The 21,974-nt window shown below is 40.1% G+C and overlaps 3 protein-coding genes across 5 annotated transcripts; 2 read left to right on the top strand and 1 right to left on the bottom strand.

Annotated features, from left to right (window-relative positions):
• The first annotated feature begins 6,521 nt into the window (after window positions 1-6,521).
• On the top strand, window positions 6,522-8,751 carry LOC148863025 (protein ASYMMETRIC LEAVES 2-like). 3 transcript variants are annotated; one of them, XM_088974906.1, is made up of 3 exons: window positions 6,522-7,444; window positions 7,555-7,688; window positions 7,816-8,751. In XM_088974906.1, exons 1-2 carry the CDS (start codon window positions 6,660-6,662, stop codon window positions 7,658-7,660), a joined length of 891 nt encoding a protein of 296 aa, XP_088831032.1. In that variant the 5' UTR covers window positions 6,522-6,659; the 3' UTR covers window positions 7,661-7,688; window positions 7,816-8,751. The 3 variants fall into 3 exon arrangements, with proteins under 3 accessions (XP_088831032.1, XP_088831033.1, XP_088831031.1); XM_088974907.1 differs by having other exon boundaries at window positions 7,558-7,847; XM_088974905.1 differs by having other exon boundaries at window positions 7,555-7,847.
• On the bottom strand, window positions 8,404-17,239 carry LOC148863024 (Tetratricopeptide repeat (TPR)-like superfamily protein). The gene is made up of 14 exons (XM_088974904.1): window positions 16,529-17,239; window positions 16,290-16,442; window positions 16,115-16,213; window positions 14,891-14,992; window positions 13,743-13,886; window positions 11,538-11,632; window positions 11,314-11,443; window positions 11,134-11,238; window positions 10,393-10,499; window positions 10,094-10,145; window positions 9,514-9,603; window positions 9,111-9,195; window positions 8,963-9,027; window positions 8,404-8,750 (listed from the first exon to the last, which is right to left on the bottom strand). The coding sequence occupies exons 1-14, from the start codon at window positions 16,625-16,627 to the stop codon at window positions 8,655-8,657; spliced, it is 1,422 nt and encodes a 473-aa protein (XP_088831030.1). The 5' UTR covers window positions 16,628-17,239; the 3' UTR covers window positions 8,404-8,654.
• A 176-nt stretch (window positions 17,240-17,415) lies between these two features.
• LOC148863023 (protein NUCLEAR FUSION DEFECTIVE 4-like) lies at window positions 17,416-21,974 on the top strand. The gene is made up of 2 exons (XM_088974902.1): window positions 17,416-17,910; window positions 20,642-21,974. Exons 1-2 carry the CDS (start codon window positions 17,416-17,418, stop codon window positions 21,809-21,811), a joined length of 1,665 nt encoding a protein of 554 aa, XP_088831028.1. The 3' UTR covers window positions 21,812-21,974.

The raw sequence follows: 21,974 nt of genomic DNA, 5'->3' as shown, positions 1-21,974 counted from the left end.
AACCAAGAGAAAACCACTTTTGTAATTGAAACAAGCTTATATTGTTATAAGGTCATGCCATTTGGGCTAAAGAATGTTGGGGCAACCTACCAACGGCTTGCAAACAAATTCTTTTCTGAATTAATTTATAATAAAGTCGAAGTTTATGTAGATGACATGGTTGCAAAGATTAAGTCTTCTAAAACTTTAGTTGCTGACCTAACCGATGTGTTTGTGATACTTAGAAAATTTAACCTGAAGCTCAACCCAAACAAATGTGTCTTCGGTGTTACGTCGGGCAAATTCCTCGGCTATATAGTGAACCGATGTGGCATTGAGGCCAACCTCGAGGATATCTAGGCTGTCTTAGACATGCAACTCCCTAGGTCTATAAAAGAGGTCCAGAGGTAAACAAGTCAGATAGCATCTCTAAACTGACTTATGTCTAAATCGGCTAGTGATGCCCATTCTTTAAGCCCATTAAATAAGCCAAGACTTTGAATGGAAGAAGAGTGCCTCGCCTTTGACAAGCTCTACCTCTATACAAGTGATGAAGTGGTTAGCTCGGTCTTAATATGAGAAGTGGATAAAGTGCAGTGACCCGTTTATTATATAAGTGTAGCATGTTTCCGAGACCAGATACCTAAACATAAAGAAGTTGGCCTTCTTGCTAGAGTTAACAACTTGCAAATTGTGCTTGTATTTCCAAGCCTATACGATCATCTTTCTTACCGATAAGTCTCTGAGGCAAATATTACAAAAGCCCGATGTGTGAGGGAGACTGACAAAGTGGGCAATCAAACTCAACAAATATGACATTCGATTTGAGCCACATCCATCGATAAAGGCCTAGGGCCTAGTTGGCTTCGTCACCGAGTGCACTCTCAGCACACCGGCCTTTGAAGTGGGAGAACTTATGACCACCTCAAAGGCTTCGACCAGTGTGGCACCTTTTTTTGGAGAAACATAGTTTGTTGCTTTTACGTGTTGATTTCAAACAACGAGAAGTAGTTCGAAGACATTAAGTTCCAAAATTGGTGCATCGAGATGGGCGATCTAGCAGAACTTCACTGTAGTCGCGCATCCTCAAGCGCATGAGGTTGTCTTGTGTTCATATCGAACAACGATTAGGATGAAAGCATGTAAGACTCCGTTCAACTTGACCTACGGTATCGAGGCCACCATACCCACCGAGATTGAGGTACCTACGTTGCATTCTAAAGCATACGAAGAGGAAGAAAATGACGATGAGCTACGGACTAACCTTGACCTAATGAAGGAGGAAGAAAATGACAATGAGCTACAGAACGTGACATACAAACAGAGAGTGGCTTGGTATTATAACACCTGAGTTAAGAAGTGCCAATTCTGAGCTGGCAACTTGGTACTCAGGAAAGTTATGGTGCATGAGCTTGGTTGAGGAAAATTGGGTCCTAATTGGGGAGGTCCTTACAGGGTAAGTGATCGGACCTGGAATGTGCGAGCTCGAAACTCTCAAGGGAAGGAAGGTCCCCTATGCATGGAACATCAACATGCGGAGGCACTATGTCTAAAAGTTTGTTTGGTGAACTACTATTGCACACACCCGACCACTCACTTTGGCAACCTAGTAGGAGTCAACCCGTACTATTAGCACTTCGGCTAAAAGCAAAGGGAAAGCCAAACTACTTTTTAGCACTAAAGTACCCTCAAGCCAATCTCGAAACATGTCAATAATATGTGACAAACCTACGTTGCATCGTGCGTAGGTTGGAATCACTCAAATGCCTCGACAACATTTTGACTTAGCTGAATTTACAACAGGGCAATTCGCTCTTAACACCTCGGTTTACATACACCCCGACACCTCGTAAAATATTTTTGACCTAGCTACAACAAACATCAAAAATGTAAATTTCATTACTTAGAAAAAAAGAAAAGAAGAGAGAGAAAAGTTTTTTAACACAAAAGAAAGAAGAAAAAGGAAAACAAGTCAAATATCAAGATTTTCGAGCACATAGGTCTGACTTACATTCAGTCAGAAGAAAAGAAACAACTCTCCAATAGCTACTCCTTGTTGGCCTCCTCATCGTCGTCACCAGCTACATCCTCGGTATTTTTCTTGCTGCCCTCTTTGTTCTCCTCCTCGGATGGAGGCTCCTGGTGGACCTCGTTGGCTAGCTCATCTAGAACTGACCTAATGGACATGACAACCTTTGTCCAAAGGCAAAACCATTCGACAACAACCTCTTTAGCTCAACAGATGTCCTTAGTATACTAACTCTACTTCTCTTCGAGCTAACAATCTCGTGCTTCCATCTCGCTAGTGATGTTGGCGATGGTACCCCTAGCCTCCTTGAGCTTGCAGGTCAGATCGATGCTAAAGTTGCAGAATCGTCAACGATCCTCCTTGGCACTGAGATGAGCCCCCTCTAGCTAAGAGCGAAGGGACTCCACGTCAATTCTTAGCTCAAGGGGTTAATGCAAAAAAGCGGAAACCCAATCCATTAGAATCTGGCCCATGGTATTAGCCTACAAGTGACAAAAACAAAGCATTCATAATTAACAGAAAGTACATGCGAGCATTCAATATAAAGATACATACCGAGAGGATGTGTAGAATCATCTTCGCGCTGATGTCGATAGAGTCAATCTCCCCAAAGATTTGAGTATCCTCGGGAAGAAGGATTCCTTTCCCTAGCTAGAGGGCGACAAAGGGGTCTCAAATCCAACCAGTAGTAGAAACACCATAGCAAGGGACAAAAGGGGGATCGTACGAGCTGGAGGCATCGGTGGCATGTTCAAGTGCAGCAACGTAGGGCATCAGCGAGCAAGCTATTGAGTTCGGGATGCCATAGGATGGGCCAACATACATCGGGTATCTACCCTCCTCACGGTTGACCACCTCATGCTCATGCCTAGCTGACCCCTGCTCCATCCCCAATGAGTGAGCGGAAGAATTGGTGGCCCTTCTCTTCTTTGAAGGCCTCTTCCCAGTGGACAAGACAGACGGAGTGCTAGACATTTTTGCAGTAAGAATGGGAATAGTTTATCAAGGAAATAAAGCATACCAGAATGGAAGAACAACCAAGTACAACAAGGTTGACCTACCTACGGGGTTTAGACCAGCCTGGATGAGCATCATCTTGACCAGGAATTCTTCAGCCAGTAATTGCCAAGCTACAAGGAGTCTAACCTCATTGGATAGTGCCTTGTCGAACTCGATCTTAGGAACCTCTTTTCGGCTCGGCCTTCCAGGTGGTGCCCATAGGCCAACCATTCTCTTGGGAGAAGAAGAAGTATATGGTCTTCTAGTGCTTCATCTTAGTAGGAAAGCCACTAGGTTAGTAACTCAAATAAAAACAATATGGTTCAATAGGCATTTTCTTTATCTGACAAAGTCCCAAAAAAAAAGTCTATGTCCAAATGGAAATCAAGGTGGAAGCTGACCTAAGGAGATGTCATAATATCTAAGCACCTTGTAGATGAAAGGGTGGAAAGGGAAACAAAGACTAGCGATCAAGGCCTCCTCAAAGACACATATTTCGGTCTGCCTATTACTCCAGGGGTACTGGTCCTCATTGGGTTGGATGCGGTTGAAGGTATTGGGTATCTGGTATGTTGTGATCAGGTTGACAACACTAGTCAGTTTGGTAGGCCCGCCTCGACTTGAGTGGCCTACTGGTACTCCCTCTCTAACTTACTCAAAGACATAACTTAAAAACAAGGGAAAGGACTCACTGACACGACAAGGAAAAGTAAACCAACCTCGTCAAGCAGGACCGACCTAACCGAACAAGAACTAACCTCGCTGAACCGACCTCACTTGTTGTCACTGAACTCTCTGGTCTCTCGCTCTACTGCTTTGTAAAAGACTTCAAAAATAGTGCAAATAGGACTCTTCAGGGTCCCCCTCTATATAGGCAAGAGAACCAAGCAACCAATGACCGAGATGCGCTAAATCCAACGGTTTGAAGAGACATCTCGCTTCAAGTTCCAAGGACAAATTTGAAATTTGAAGTCACGCATCTGATTCAAAAATTCAAACCGGTGCGCTTAGTTCAAAGTTTAAATTCGTCGCACAACGCTTGCATGCCCAACGCGCTTTATCGACCGGTCTGGGAGAGCATATTGGATTGACGGCGGTGAACCTACCAAACCCGATCACTTTGGGCCAGAGACCTACAATGTGATACTCCCTCAGCCAAACCAACTTCAACTTGGGAGTGTGGGTAATTGATGAGGTGGAATTTAGCCCTCTATTGACATTATGCCATGTGGCACTTCCAAACTGTTGCTTAACACCTCGGCGCCATGTAGGCAATGATTTGCCTTTGCCTAGACTATAGACTCCACCTTGGAACCACCTCGGATGCACATCAAACACATCATGCGCACCGTGAGAGTGTATCGATGCCACCTCGACAGGGAAGATTTGTAAGCACCTTGGTGTAAGGGTGACCTCCAGCCGACGTCCCATCGACCTAGCCGAGGTCTAGTTGGTGACCTGCCTAACATGGTGATTGACCTCTTCTGCATGCACCTTATTGTCCTCGAGTCCTTCGATCATGTCACCCCACCAACAGAGTTGATTCTTGTGCTGCCTGCTTCGGAGGCAATTGGATAAGCTCTATCCTTTTACATGAAAACCATCTTTGAGCATGAAACCACCTCCGAGCATGGTGGGTAGATAAGCCACGTCCTCCCGGAGATCTCAGACGCGTTACATGAAGCTCACGACTACTTGCGCCTATATAAAGGTGTTCCCTTCGATCAGAGAAGGTATGCACGATTTAGCACTCATAGCTCTATTGCTTTCTCGCTTTCTAATTCTCACAGTACACTCATTGCTAACTTAAGCATCGAGTGCCCACCCCTAGTACTCTAATAGTTTTCTTGCAGCTTGGCCAGCCGACCTGGTCAGTCCATCATCCGACTTGTCCTCCAACAAGGAGCACCAGATCACACACCATCATCTTCCATGAATAATAACATACAAGTACGAGAGATGTTTCCGATGTGCGACTAGAACAATCTATAAGGAGTGCTCAGTAAGGAGCAAATCCTATGTTTTCATTCAGAGTCTAGATCTACTCCTCATAGAGTGCTCCTCACACCCTCACAACGTATCCCAACCACACATCGGAAACATCTCCCATACTTTGTGTTGTTATTAATGGGGAGATGTTTTCAATACATGGTGGGATGCGCTGTGAGGTGATGAGGAATAAATCCCGATTCTTTCATTCATGGGAAGGTGTTTCCAATGAAAATACATATGCTCCTCACACTAACCCCACAATGCCTCCCAGGTGCACATTAGGAACATCTCCCATATTTTGTGTTGTAATTCATGGGGAGATGTTCCTAATACATAGTGAGATGGGGTTGTGAGGTTGGTGTGAGGTGCATTATGTGAGGAGCAAATCCCAATTCATTTCCAATGGATGACTACAAATGTTGTGAGGTGGGTGTGAGGACCAATTTTGTGGAAAGGAAATCTGAAATCTTATTCTACATGCAAATAGAAGATGGACAAATAGAAGTGAAACATTTTCTTTTAGGGTTAATGGCCAATTTATACATGCATTTTTCTAATTTAGGGTAAGTTTGCTTTTTTTTTTAATTTGAATTAGAACTATAAAATATTTGATATGAATATATATCATAAAAATATATTAATTTGAATTTGAACTTATTGAATATTTAATCAAATTAAATTAGAACTTGAATTCGAATTCAAATATAGAAGTATTTTAATTGATCTAAACCAAAATATGCCAAAATTTACTAGATTAACCCTCCATATGGCACATTGTGCCTATTTAAAATCTAAACAGACCCGAGAGGCAATTTTTTTATTTTCTTAATTTTTAGGGGTAAAAAATAAAAATCTCCTCTAAAATTTATGACAATCACAAAAACCTCCCATGAGGTTTATTTTTCATAAAAACCTCTTTTATAGTTTATGAAAAACCTGCAGTTACCTCCCTTCCATCTTTGTTCCAGTAATGAAGAATTCAAAGTCACGAAATTTCCCTTCTAAACTTCATTAGACTTGATGTTTTCATAGAGTAAAATTACTTTATTCTTTTCAATCTAACTCGGAGGTTTTTCTAATTAAAAGTGAAAGACTATTTGAAGGATATTTTAGTAAATTATCATCTAAATTTATAGGTATAAGGGTAAAATGGATACTTTTAAAAAATCAATACATTACACCAAATAAGAAAAGGGAGGTAACTGTAGGCTTTTTCAATACGAGTGGGAGATTTTCGTGAAAGTGAAACCTTAGGAGAGGCCTTTATATTTTACCCTAATTTTTATTGCTTAGAGAGAGAGAAAGGAGAAAATAGGTTGCCCATAAACTTGAAAGACTCCCAGGACCCAACACTTGTCCTTCGGTCAAAGACTTTTGAAACTACCCAGTAAAATCGGTTTTTCAACTTTAATTTTCAAATGTATTTTTCTCTCACTTTTACTAAGTCGTTACACCCAGCAAATCCGCATCAATCATACCTGTAGGCTGTATCCGTTTCCATATTCAACAATCCTATGCAGATTTTCTTTTTTTTTTTTCTCTCTCTCTCTCTGTTTCTCAAACAATTCCCTCTTCTCTACTTGTTTGTTTCATCTTCTCATTCTTTCTTTGGTTGTCAACTCTCTACTCCTGCAATCCAGCATTGGTTCTCTAGCAGAAGATGACCGTAAAGGGTGGCACAAGCCAAGCCTGTGCTGCTTGCAAATACCAACGTAGAAAGTGCTCCTCCGATTGTCCCCTCGCCCCTTACTTCCCTCCTGATCAGCCCAAAATGTTCCAAAATGCTCATAGATTATTTGGTGTAAGCAACATTCTCAAGATACTCAAGCAATTGAATACCAGCCAGAAAATGGAAGCAATGCGATCCATCATCTATCAAGCCAACATTCGCGACCGGTTCCCCGTTCATGGATGTTGTGGGATTATTTGCCACCTCCAGTACCAGATACAACAAACAGAACAAGAACTCAATGCTGTTAATGCACAGCTTGCCATCTATCGACAACATGACATTGCCTCTTCCCCTCAGCATCATTCTCCTTCTTCCCAATTACAACTGGGCATGCCTTCACCCAACAATGCGCTTCCACTGTTCCAACACCATTCCCACCAGCCCTACAATGCTGTGGCAACTGGGGTCTCTCTTGCGCCGCATCACTCTTTCTCTAATGCCAACAATGCTGTTTATAATACGGCAATGTACATGGATTCCAAGGACAATTTAGCGAGTCCTTTATGGGTTCAGCATCCTTACAACAACAACAGCAACACCAACAATAATAATTCGTCTGTAGCAATACAGTCTCAATTGCTTGCTTCACACCAGATTCCTATCCACCAAGAAGCAACTGAAGCCCCACAGGACTATGATGAGATCCCTCCATTCTTTGACACAATTGATGACAGACAATCTTATATAGATTCCAAGGAGGCTTACGATTCAAGGTAACAAGTTATTTCTTCCATACTTGGTTTAGAACATTTTGTTCTTTCTTATTGCATTAATTAATATCTTGTTACTTTACCAGTTTCTAATTTATATTACAATTCATCAGCAGCTCGGATTCTTCATTGAAGGATACTACACAGTCAATTGAGCATGTTTCAGAGAATGAACTCAAGAGCGCTGCTGCTTGCTTCAGTCTCACCAGCGTCAACTGATCAAAGAGCAAAAGAGAAGAGTTTCTGGGTTGGTCCAGTTTCAACACTTCTTTTTTTTTTCTTCTTTTTAGATGAATATGTTAGATCTAATTTCACTGCATTACCAATCTCAGTAATTTATTTGTCTAGGAATAATAGGAATTTATTATTTTCAGCTCTTGTTGGTGGCCTTAAATACAATTTAGTACATCACATCCAGAAGTTGAAAAATTCAAAAATCTTAACGAAGAAACAAGCCAAGCGAAATTTCTTTTCACTGATTTAATGACTGGTGACCATGATTATGGTATGTTCATTATCTGTTAGACGTGTAGCAAATCTTTAGTTTCTCCGGACTCCAGTGAAAACAACTGCCAATCTGTCCGTGTCCAAAGACCCGAGTCGGTTCCTTTGTGATTATCCAGTGTCTGTGCATATACATATACTGACATGCATAGAGAAAGCTTTCACGAGGCTTGACTTTAATGGGTTGAAATTGTGGGACCTACCTACTATTATTTCTTTCCTTTGGGCGATGCAACCTCACATGAAGCAATACAATTCCATAACAGAAGAGTGCTGTTTTCACAAGCCACAAGGTTCATTGAAGTAATCAATAATCGGTAATCAGCACAACGGCGTGGGGTGGGGCAATCTCCCCCTAAGAGAGAAAAGGTCAGGTGCCCTTTCTGGTATTTGAGTATTTGCAGACTATCTGGAAATGGGAGAAATTTGGAAGAAAATGAATCATCAAAGGCGTTGGGTGATCATGCAAATATATGAGCTTTTGTATTTATTTATTGACTACTCTCTCCTGCAACATAACAATGTTGGCTCAGCAAAGAGCACGTAAGTAGTACAACAGGGCTTTCGGAACATTATAAATTATTGGAATGTTCAAACGTTACTTGGAAATACAACTAGCGCCGTGGCCTCTAGTGCCACGGAATCAACAGATAAAACAGTTTTTCCTCCAAAGGTTACTTGGAAGGAATTATAAGATATTTGGGCATGTTCAAAAGAGCTGTTTGAAATATGCAGCCTCTAGTGCCTTGGCCTTCTCTGACACAACAGCAACATCCTCCCTGCCAGCCATTGAATAACCTCTCTCCTGGACCAATCATGGAAATACAACTCACATGAAACTGTAAATGCATATTGGAATACATGTATTCATATACGTTCAGGTGCATGACCATTGACTGGTGAATTAAATCAACATTACCATTGAGTTTCTAAAAATTCAGCTAGTGTTAACAAAGATTTGCTTCAGTTAAAATCTAATAACTGGTGAATCTAAGAACAGTGCAGGTTGGAATTTACCAGCAAGCGCCATAGGAATGGAATCCCTTCCCTCTTCTGAATCCGTTTCTCAATTTCCTTTATTGCTGTAGTTCAAAGTTTAAACATCATGTCAAGGAGAAAAGAACCACCACAAAGTTCAAGAATAGAAAGATATTGGTAGTCATACCCTCTGAGGCCCGTCCAGTATTTAACAAAATGCTACACCAAACTTCATTAAAGACATCTAGTTGTTCATCTGATGCCCCAACCATCTGGCAAAGTAAAAAGGGATTAAAAAACTGAAAATAATTACATACAGCCAAGGTTCAAAATATTGATACGCCTGATACGCCGGTAGAGGCGTATCGGGCAGTATCGATAGCTTTTTTTTTTTAGTTTTTTTTCCAAATCTGATTCAGAGGAGCCGGTTTAAGGTCCGTCCACCCCCTGAACCAGTCGAAACCCTGATACACCCTCTGTAGGGGCATATCGGGAAGCTCCCGATATGATACGTATTGACCGTATACTTTGAACCTTGCATACAGCTGAGATACAAGGAAAAAGAAATGAACTATATAAGAGATTCATACTTTGCAATAACTAGCATCAAAATCTGGGGCAAGCATATGAAAAGCCTCTTCATACTTGCCCCTCCCATATTCATACAGGGCCTCCGCAAGCTGCAATATTAACATCAATATGTTATATGTTAGCTCATGAGAACCAACAAAACAATTCTAACAGAAGAACTCCATTGATACAACTATAACTGTGTGCTCTACAAACCAATAAAGTAAAATATACCTACCAAGTACTGCTCTTACAGAACCCTCTCTCCCCCAATCAAAAAGAAAGGAAAGAAAAGACAATGTGCAGGTCATACAAGATAAGTTAAAGAACAACAATGGTTTGGGTAACAACAGAACGTACAGTGATTAGTTGAAGGGTTAGAATTTAATTAGTATCATTCTAACATCAAAAACATAATTTGACCAAGCATTTATCAACCAATATCTGCAGGCACACATTGAAACTCAATGTCCAGTGAAGAAATGTGATGTGCTACTAAAAGTTTGTCTTAGCCTAAAGAGAGACCAAGATTGAAGTTCAAACTTCAAAAACATGCCCATGAAATAGGTTGACAAGGAACAAAAAAAGAATGTTTCAAACCTTAATTCCTCTCTGCATTGACAGTTGCTTCTTCTTGCTCATCAAATAAAACCTTCAAAGGGGAAAAAAAGACAAAGGAACAATGACAGTTAGCTAGTATCTCAATCTTCAATCTTTATTGGACTTGAGCATAGTTCAATTGGTTGATTTGCAGCATGCATCTCAACTGGTTAGGTAACAATTTTGAACATCTGGACCATGGTGCTAGGGCTCACCTTAAAATTTATTCAGGGGAAAAAAAAGGTAAAAGGATACATTGAATACAGCTTAAGGAAAGTAAAGTGTTGATTTCCTACTACCTAGCCTTCATGGCATTGAGTAGATCCTCTGCTTTATCCGTTTCTTTAGTATTAGATAAGGCCCATAATATCAACAAATCAAGATGCCACTCCATATGCCAGGTCGACTGAAAATTGCAACACACATCCACAAAGGTTATAACAATCAGTAGATCAATATAATACTAAACCATAACTTCACATACAAATGCGTGTTGTACCCAATGACCAAACCTAAGCAAACTCTTTAAAGCAACTAACAACTAGTAGCTCAATCTAAAAGACCAGAAATGTCTAAAACTAGTATATCATGATTTTACTATAAATTATAAATAGTAATTTTAATTTTTACTATGAATGGTAAATTTCTAAAAGACTGAAGCTTAACCCTACAGCCACCTCCATGATTTTTCTTCCACTGAAGTTCCAGAATTAGGATATTAGGTTGTTGATTTGTTAATTCTTTGCTACTAATATTAGTGCATGAGAAGGCATAGGCCCTAGGAATCCAGGCATCCAGACAAAGGTTAATGCCTAAGCTCACGTAGTTACCTTGATAACCATGTATTGTTGGCATGACATTTGTACAGTAGAAAGCCACACTTTTAGCTCAGTTGGTCCATAAGATAATCTGAGTAACCTTAAGAATATCCTTTAAAAGCACACAAAAACTAATACCACCAACCTTAACCTGGTTGCCTCCAAACCATGTATTCTTGACATGAAAATCTTTTACAATAGATTAATTTAATTATAACTTACCCGATCAACAAGACGATCTACCAAGATCTTTAAGCGGTCCTCAAAAAAAGCTATCTGGCCGCGAACATGTACTCGCAACAACAAGCCTAGAGCATTCAGATACACCTGCATGCACAAGATATTTATTACTTGCCAGTACAACAAACAGGGCAGTGCCAAAGAGAATAGTCTGTAAATTACCTCTTCAGGCACAGCATCACCTTTTTCCAACTCTTTCCATATATATTTGTCATAAACTTCTAATACTTTGTTGATTGGGGAATGACCTTCCAAGTAACAAACAGCAACGTGCCACCAATTGTGTGTGTACCTGAAAATAAGTTTCAGGTGTCTCAAACTATGATGCTAAATGAAACTAAAAATGGAATTTTTTACAATCTCTTATTTGAGAAATAAAAACTTACATGAAGGATGAACATGAACCCCATGAAGGAGAACATTCTTCCATGAATTCCACTGCTTCCTTGAAACGACCATCATATTGATAAACATGGCATAACTGCACAGAAATCCACAAAATTTGCAGAAGCCATAAAGACAAAGAACTGAAGTGGTCCTTAATACAGTACAGAGAGAATCCTCTTATCCCAATCAATAAATTTACAACAGAAGTCCAACAGTGTATCCATAAGTGAAGTGATTAATAATAAGGACAAAATGAGCTTTTTCAGTCATATCATGTTGGGATAATCAAGGACTTTGTTATCAAATAGAGTAAAAAACTAAAAAAAGAAAAGTTTGCATCAGGTACCTTGATGTCGACAGATTGTTAATTAAGTGCAAATTGATACACTCAACTCCAGACAATCTGGTTTAGATGTGAACCCTATTAGCTCATTGCTGAAAAATAGTGTAACCCAAATAACAGACCTGATTATTGATCAAGGCCATACATTAGGATTTGATTAAAAATCTGGTCCCATCAAGTCTAACATCCTGGTGAATGTCAGATATCGGGTCTTGTCATTTACACAAGTCAGTAATATAAGACAATGATTACTTATGACGTCCATTGCAATTCATGTGTGATCACTTTTTCTGAGAAAAGGTTAACCAGATTTCATTAAAGCAGCATGAAAGTACATGAGCAGATGTACTGCACAGAAGAAAGAAAACCCAAACAGCTAAAGAGAAAAATTACAAGGGGGGAAGCCTATTGCTGTACAGATTTTCTAGTCTTGCTCCTATTTTAGCTAAACTATCTGCAATATGATTCAACTCCCTCGGTATCCACATAAAGTTTGTGTTTATATTTTCCAAAGAGTCTCTAGCCTCAGCCAGATAATGACTCAACCTCCAAGGGCCCCCCACCTTGTCCTTCAGCCATTTGATAGTATTAGCAGAGTCTCCTACAATGGATAAGTTCTGTATGCCCAATCTTTTTATTATGCTGATTCCAGTGAGAGCAGCCATAAACTTCAGCCTTTGTTGAATCGGCATAACCAATTGGGCCACTAAAAACCCAACAGATATTACCCAGATCATCCCTCAAAATACCCCCTATCCCAGCTACACCAGGATTGCCTGCAGCACTTCCGTCAAAGTTTAAAGTCATCCCTCCTTCATTATGAGGTATCTGTAGTCTTTGGATTGGTTGAGGGTAGAATGGAAGCAACAAGATCGTTTGAGTGCCTGTTTCTTTCCTCTCAAATTCCCCACAGTACTGCATGTAGCATCATTTTCCAGTACACTTTACCTCTTCTGCTCAGGCCTGAACCATGCCACTGATGGAGAAACTCCTGAATATGCTTTGGAAAGACCCAACTGTATCCAGTCAGGTTTAAGAAATGGCACCAGATCTTTTGAGAGAAATTGCAATGAATAAGTAGATGATCAGCTGATTCACCTATGTGTGATCAATGTCATGTAATAAATCCTGATTAAGCAACTACCAACTTTAATAAAGTATTTGTAACTTATTTTAAGGATCTTTAACTAACAAACAACCAATGATTCCATTATTGCTCAAGAATGTGGTATCATGATATCTAGAATTCTACATATTTATATTATTGATTAGAAATTACATTATCTGTTTAACTACAAAGTTTGAATTATACAAAGGAAAGAAAGTATTTTTAGAACCATAAGAGGATTGTTATCTAGTTCTAGATCAACCAATGGGCATTCATTGGAGGAGGACCCATAACCAAGGGTGAAAACAGAGAATAGGATCCAAGTAATTTGTGCACCTGGACTCAATCATGTTAAAGATTGTCATGTTTCTTAATATTTCCATCTCAATGGGTACCAACATGAAATTGTAACTGTAATATTTCTCAAAACATTCCCAAATGTTCTGACATATCTTTTCTATTGTTTATAACAAGTTTTTCACCCCTACTATAAAGTATTGCTTACATAATGGGTTAGTGATAATCAGTAGGTTATACCAAAGAATCACCTTCCCACCAAAACTTTTTTTTTTTTATAGATACCTTCCCACCAAAACTTCGTGACATGAAGTTCATTGTACAGTCAATTGTGCATAATAAAAGAACAGGTAAATGCAGGATCTAGTCCCAGCAACATAGAGAAAAAGAGAAACGTGACTATAAACAGACAACCAAATGGACTTATCAATGGAGATCATTACAACTTTGACTTACAGCATGCTGTGACCAGGAATCATTCTTGTTGATTCCATATCCCTTCTGAGCTGCTTTCTCAGCATCAGTCATTCTACCAAGCTCCAGCAAAGGAAAAGAAAGCATGCCATATATGTAGTTTTCTTGTTGGTTTTGTGCTAAAACCTGTTGAATATATCATTTAAAAACTTCAAGAATAAATAAGAAACCATTGTGAAAGGCCCTATAAAAGAAATGTACTAAGGTAGTGTTTCCTTGAAAGAGCATCCAGAATTGCCTATTAATATCATTTTTAAGAAATAGAAGATTATACTAGCAAAGAAAAGCATAACCAAATGATGGAGTTTGACATCAGTGTTAAAAAATGCCATAATATTCTTTTTTTCCAAAAGGAAGTGATGCAGTGGGAAATTTACCCTAAGGCTGTGTTTGTTTTGATAGAAAACAAGAGATTTTTCCTTAAGAACTTCCCCTCAACTCTCTGTGTCTCTCTTGTTTTCTATCAAAACAAGCACAGACTAAGGTGTGAAACTGGAAGATGATGTAGCATTACATCGGCGATTTTTGGTTGGGCTTTCTAAAAGATCTTTCAAAACCTAAAAACTAATAAGTTTTTTTAGGGTTTCAATGATGGAGATAAAGCTTGGAAAGCCTTTTTTTTCCGGTAAAGTTGCTCCTCATACTCTCACAACAATGGAAAATGACCAATTCGTGTCCCCTAGTTGCCTTATAAATAACATGTGTGGCCAATGCATACAAGTTAGAAAGATATCTGGGTTTTCGAATGAAAGCTCAAAGCTGAAAATTGGAATGTTTCAATTGGAGCTTCTTGCTTTTGGTTTTTTTTTTGGGTTTCAAGCCCTACTGAACTGTGGCTTTCAAAGAACACCTTACCATTTACCAAACCAGAAAAGATATTTATTGGGCTTCATGGCTTTCAAACCATAGCCTAACCAAACAGGGCTCTGCCTGGATTTCATATAGGGGAACAGTACCTGCTTTGCGGTGCTAATCCAAGCACTCCAACAATTTTTAGTGAAACAAAAAAGCCAAAAAGAAAAACTTCTAAAATTACTTACAATGGTTTGGTAACATAGAATTACAATAAATATACAGCCATAAAGCCAAATTTAGCACATAGGTAGTCTCAACAATATCAGGAATCCAACCTGTTCAACAAGATCCATAGACAAATCAGGTCGACCCATGTAGAAGCAAAACACCTGAGCCCTCTTCAGAGATACAAGGTCTTTTGGGAATCCTTTCAGTAGCTGTAGAAGATAAAAAACCAGATGCAAAATCATGAGCATTATGAAACATCAATGACATAACCATAATCACTTGCAAACTGCAAATGAACATAACAATTTGAAAGAAATCCTCTATTCTTCTGAAGGTTATCAATAGGAGACTCCCAAGTAGTAGTAAGCTGGCTAAAGAATGGCAAGAAGGCAGCTTGGAACTGTAAAGAAAATTAAATGGCACCTGAGAGGCATGGCAGTATCCTTTCAGTGGGTTCCAAGGGCAGCTAATGGGAAGGAAGACTCTCTAGCAAGGCAAGGGGTTGTACGGGAACAGGTTTTTTGGGCTCAGCTGTTTTAAGGAAAAAAATGTTAACCTGATACTGCGGGTAAGGGTTGGGCAGGGATTGATTGCAATAGGACTTAATTGTTACACATGCTCTAAGGGGTACTCAGTCCCCGGTTGTATCACTTTCTGTATATTATTGTCTATTTAATGAAAATTTTCTGTTACCTATCAAAAAAAGAAAAAAATCCTCTAATCTTCCCACTTTACATTACATAAGAAGCAGCATGTGTATCCATTTAAAATATGACCTTCTGTTTTCTAATCCAAGAACATGGTAAAAAAATAAAAAACTGACTAGAAGGGAATGCAGAACAGGGCGTGAAACTTTTAGAATGTTTATAACCAACTGCCTCAACGAGAGAAATCTCAAGGCAACCTTAAATAGCATATAAGACCTCCGACTTGTGATCCACCTGGTGTTCTAGGATAGACTTCAATTGGCTACCTGGTATCAAGGCAACAGAACACTTCTAGTAGATTTTACCCATAAAATGAATGTGTCACAGAAAAGTCAAAGGACAAGTCTCTTGACGTGGTGGTTAGATATTTCTTTTTTGGTCAAATAGTAGCAGGGATCATGTAAGAACATTCAAATTACTAATTATATGCTAAAGATAAAGAATGCAAGAAAATCTGAAACATATGGATAACGCTTGCAGCATATCTTCAATAAGCGATTAGGCCATAAAAACAATAACATAGTCGATAAACACAGAAGTTATTTACCAAGAAGATTTATTTGCTAAAAAGGATAACCTTTAAGATAATAAATGGCATAAAGAGCACCATTAGAGTATACCCACTTTTGAGTGTAAATCAACAACAACATCGTCGTCCCTATCCTCGGTCACCATGTAGGAAATAACCTCAAAAACTGCTTTCTCGTATGGGGTGGCGTGTTCCTGAGATAATTTAAACTCCAATTGAGAGAGAGAAAGAGAGAGAGGGGTGGGGAGAAGAGATGAGAGAGAAGCTTACAAGGTGAGACTTGGCAGCGGCAAGATGAAAGGGGGCAAGTGCTGGGTTATGGGAGGAGAGATAATGAGCAGCTAAGATGTTGCCGAGAACACAGTCCTTGTCGTGCACTGGTGCTTCGAGTATTACCGCCCGATGTCTCCCATAACTAAGAACCTTCATTCGTTGAAACAAATTCAGGAAGACTGAATCAAAACAGAGACAAATAGAGATGGACGCATATAAAAGACAGACGAACAGACCTCGTGATAGAATGAGTTGATGGAGGCGATGCAGGCATCGGAAGATGTATTCACCTCGTAACCCCATTTGTCCAACTTCACTCTTACTTCTCTCGCCATCGTCACCCTCAGAAACCGGTACACTCCTGTCTCCTCCCCCCTCCAACTCAAGCTCGCTATATCTTTCTCTTGCTGCCTCTCTCAAGTTGGTCGCTGAATGCGACAGCAAGATCGAGTAGAGTAGCAGAGGAACAGAGAAAATCGCAAAAATTCCAACTGCAAAATATCATGTACGACACCGACGGAGGGCTCGCCGTCTGTTTCTTCGCAGAACTAAAAGACAAGGATGAATCTGGCAATTGGATTTTTGGAAATTATCGGCATCGACGCATACCATCCGGCTATTTATAGGGTTAATCCACTCTGATTCAAGATTAGGAAATCTGACGTCTATTTTCCATGGTCCCAACGCTACTCGAGTGAAGATTAGTACATGACATGCAATAATACAATGACGCGTGTCTGATAGACATTTTCATTTTACTTTACGTCGAATCACTTTTGGCTTTTGTCGCCATGCACAACGAATCGCCTTGTTTTGCCACGTAATCACGTTTGGACTCTCTCTCCTGAGTGTGATGACACTTGTCGTCGATCTGCTTCTTAGCTGATATCATACGAAACTCCCGTGCTGGGTCATTCAGGAGGTATAGCTTAAGTCGATTAGAAATCAGCTACCGCTGAGCTTAAACCGTGAATCACAGCCATCGAGGTAGGGCCACACCGATCAATTCATTGATGGCTGTGATTCACGGTTTTAGAGTAGCTTATTTTTTAACTCTGACTTCACGGTCGAAGCTTGCTTTTGTGTGAATGGAAAAGAAGTCGGAAATTGGAAGAGAAGATCGATGGAGAGCAGCAAATGGATCGCGACGGTGGCCAGCATATGGATTCAGTGCACCAGTGGCTCAGCCTACGCCTTCGGTATTTACTCACCTGTGCTCAAATCCAGTCAAAGTTACGATCAGTCTACTCTCGATTCCATCGCCGTCTTCAAAGACATCGGTGCCAACGCTGGTATCCTCTCCGGCCTCTTCTACTCTTCCGTCGCCGTCCGTCCTCGTTATTGTGCGTTTTCTTCTTCTTCTTCTTCTTCTTCTTCTTGGATTAGCCGGGTTGGAGGGCCATGGGTTGTTCTCACTGTCGGAGCTATCCAGTGCTTCACGGGCTACTTTCTTATGTGGCTTTCGGTCATCGGAGTGCTTCCTCGACCGCCGGTCCTACTCATGTGCTTGTTCATGTTTCTTGCTGCTCATGCTCAGACATTCTTCAACACCGCTAACGTCGTAACCGCCGTCCAGAATTTTCCTGATTATGGTGGCACTATCGTCGGCATCATGAAGGTATCTTGCTCTCTCTCTTCCCAACAACAAAAGAGGAAAAAAAATATTGGTTTCGGTTTCGGATGAGATCGACTCGGTATGTCATTGTTAGCTGCGGTTGCCTACTTTAATTCAAAGTCTGGACCATTTTTATATTGCCTGTTTTGGTTTTCTTGCCCAATAATTCATGGTAGTAGAAGGGCCCGATTCATAGACTGGTCGCTGGTGTTAAAAAGGCCCCAAATTCCACACTCACGTTTACTTTGCGTTTGAGAGGAGCTTTATTAGTAGTGAAGAAATCCATGTAGTAACAAATGACCAAAGACAATAATGGTTTTAAAATAACTTCCTCTGTATATAGGGCCAATCGTTGGGCTGGGTTGGCTCGAGTTGTGATCAATCCTGACTCAATCCAATTTTTAACCTGAGGTTCTCAACCATAACCTAACCCAATTGTGAGATCTAGTTGGTTGGGTTGGGTTGGGTTCAGACCTACCAAATTTACAAATATTTGCATAAACATATACTATCATATTCAAGTAATTATAGAGTTTGTATATGAAACTGATAGATAAGCTGAAAGATTGGTAGGATCCATGTAATAGATGCCAAGAAAGGTGCGGAATGGGTGGGCGAATTTCAAAAATTTTCCTACCTTCTCCCAACTCTAAATTTAGAATACAAATATTCAAGGATTCTACTTGAATCATAATCAAACTAGATCTGAACCAAAAGGGAACAGGAAGGATTATACCTGATCCGGAGAAACAATATCTCCCAAAGTTGGTGTTCACGCCCAAAGAAGATGCCAACATCCGCTCCTGCTGAAGATGACACAGCTATTGATGGAACGGAACTAGCAAGGTCCGCCCGACACACTGGATCCTTCACAAGAACCCACTGGAAACTTTGAACACTAAATCATTTTCAGTCTTTTCTGCAAGACTGATGTCAAGAACTGATTTCTTGACTTCTTTCTCCTACAAAGATCGAATCTTGCAAGAGGGGTTGGTGGCAGATGGAGGAAAATTCCTGGGACGAAGATGGCTGAACAGTTTTTCTTCTCTCTGGAGTTTTTGAGATCTAATCTCTGTATGCAGAAGACTTTCTTCTCTCTTGAAAAAACTTGGTTCGAAATCTGGTATATTCGAATTAGCTTTCTCCTCCTTTCTTCTTGATTAAGAAATCCTCCTAATTAGGAGTTATCCCAATCAAAATCAATATTTGGATAGGGGATAATCTTAATCATATCTGCAGATTAAGTTAGTTTACTCCTGATCTTATCAGGAGGTTACCAAATTCAAATCTGATTTGAATTTGGTCTCCTAGAGTGGATAAGGTCAAAAGCCCAATCTTTTTTACTAACATTAATCTCATATTCGCCCCATAGATGGGTGATTATATCAGCCCAGCTCGTAATGGGCTTTTGGCCCATTAAGTGTTCAGTGTTTAACTAGTTTCCAATCTGCTGCCCAATTGGGCTTCTTTGTATGGCGTGGGACCCAAGCATTGATCTACACACCGGCCACATGGGTTCGGCCCAAACTTTATTACAAGGCCCAGCCGAATTCACTGAAAACTTAGTGACCCCTTGAGCCCATCACATGGACCCTATGGGCCCAACACTTACATTAAGTGGTCCCTGGGCCAAACCATCTTATAAAAAACCCAGGGACTGTGGGCAGGTGCAAGATTAGCCCATCAGGTATTATCCTAAATGGTCTTATACTTAACCTCTCAGCCCTTAATGATCAAGCACTGCCCGACAAGAGAAGATCTCTCCCTCGACTGCAAGGAACAGTGCCGCACTCTCTACTCACATGGTTCCCGGGAATTAAAACCTTTTGCAAATCTTTTGAAATATATATATATATATATATATATATATTAATTTTGCAAAACAAAATTCCAACGATTGAAATCAACTGTCGGCAGTTTGGTTTCCATCAGAGAGAGTGCATTCCCGATGATTACCATTGTCCGACAAAGGATCTCACTGATTGACATATCAAAGACAGCCCGATCCGACACCTAGTGAAGTGTCATAATCGAGTCCAGGGATCAAGTGTAGCTTTCCAGTTTTGCCCATCTGTCTCCAAGGTTTAGGGGAATACTAGAAATCTGGTCCGGTTCAAGGGTTCAAGCAATCCCATACTGCATGTGCCTTGGGTCTTACCCTGATGGCCGAAACAAGCCCTCCCAACACTTGGTGGCACATCAGTATCAACATTGGCAGGATAAATCTCCCCGGACTTATCCAATGGCTGTGAACATTTAAAACTAACACAAGTTTCTATAAGTGTCCAATTTTAGGGTATTACACAGAAATATACCAAACATCATGAATCAAACCTGTACTTTGTTTATTTACACTAAATGTCAAAAATACATCAAATTGAATTGAAGCTAAGGGCGTACAAAACTGTCTAACAGCATCATATTATAGTAATAGTTTACAACAAACCACCCTTCATCATCATCCTCTTTCCTCCCCCTCCCACATAAATATGTCCTACATAGTGTACAAGAATATATGATGATAACATATCGGGTTTGGTTTGGGTCAGGTTGCCCAAGTTTGACCCAACCCAATCCAAAGCATAGTAGGGGTTGCATAACCCTGGACACTTCTAATATGTCTCTATGCATTAGTATTGGTAACCCTGTCAGGAAGTTTCATACAGATGTCTTTGATTTGTTCTTGATCATTCTGACCTTGTGTTATATCTAAAATTTACCTTCCTTGTTTTAGGGGTTTCTTGGTCTTAGTGGAGCAATACTGATTCAGGTATATCAGACAATATTCAGGGGCAAGCCAAGCTCCTTTCTTCTCATGCTTGCTTTGTTGCCAACCATCACTCCCCTCTTACTAATGTATTCTGTAACAATCAATCCTACAAATGGAGGAGATGACAAAAGGCACTTGAATGGTTTTTCATTTGTTGCTTTGATAATTGCTGCTTATCTCATGGTCATAATAATCTTGGAAAACATTGTAACTTTCAAATTGTGGATGCACATACTTGTGCTTGTAGTACTCCTCTTGTTGGTAACCTCCCCTCTTAGTATTGCAATTGGAGCTCAGCAGAGGGATGTTGGTAGGTTATCATGGACTCTGGACCCTGTGGGGACCAGAGCAATGGACGAATCAGATCCATTGGAAGCAGAGAAGTATCATGACATGTCTAGTGATACCAATCAAGAATCCTGCACTCATGAAAAGAGGATAAGGCCATGGGGAGAAGACTTGAATCTTCTGCAAGCCATTAGTACAGTTAACTTCTGGATGATATTCCTCGCCATGGCATGTGGTATGGGATCTGGACTGGCCACTGTGAATAACATCAGCCAAATAGGAGGATCTCTTGGTTACTCTAGTGTGGAGACAAGTACTTTGGTCTCTCTTTGGAGCATCTGGAACTTCCTTGGTCGTTTTGGAGCTGGGTACATTTCTGATTATTTCTTGCACTCGAGAGGCTGGGCAAGGCCATCATTCATGGCCATCACTCTGGCAACCATGAGCATAGGTCATATAGTTATTGCATCTGGTCTTCCTGGGGCTTTGTATGCAGGATCAATTTTGGTGGGCATTTGTTATGGTTCACAATGGTCATTAATGCCCACTATTAGCTCTGAAGTATTTGGTGTACGGCACATGGGTACCATATTCAACACCATTTCCATTGCAAGTCCACTTGGATCATATATTCTCTCTGTGAGGGTTGTTGGTTATATTTATGACAAAGAAGCATCAGACAGTGGGAAGACTTGCAGTGGTGTTCACTGCTTCATGTTATCTTTTTTAATTATGGCATCAGTTAGTCTCTTGGGTTTTCTTGTTGCTTTGGGATTGTTTTTCTGGACAAGAAAATTATACAAGCAGGTAGCATATAGACAACTGCAACATTCTGCAAATCAGTAAGTTTTGTTCAAGCAAAAGCAAATAGCCAATGAAACGTTTTTTCATTGTTTTTTTGTTGTTAGATATTATGGATGCTTATCTTTTTATTGGTGTATATATGTGTTAATAAGCAGTTAATCTCTTGGGCCTTTAAGAAAAGAAGAAATGAACCTATTTTTTGTCA

This window comes from Nelumbo lutea, chromosome 3 (genome assembly GCF_056320005.1).
Source record: "Nelumbo lutea isolate HS-2025 chromosome 3, American lotus-T2T, whole genome shotgun sequence".
In the NCBI taxonomy this organism is placed as follows: Eukaryota; Viridiplantae; Streptophyta; class Magnoliopsida; order Proteales; family Nelumbonaceae; genus Nelumbo; species Nelumbo lutea.
This window is presented reverse-complemented; position numbering and strand designations above follow the sequence as displayed.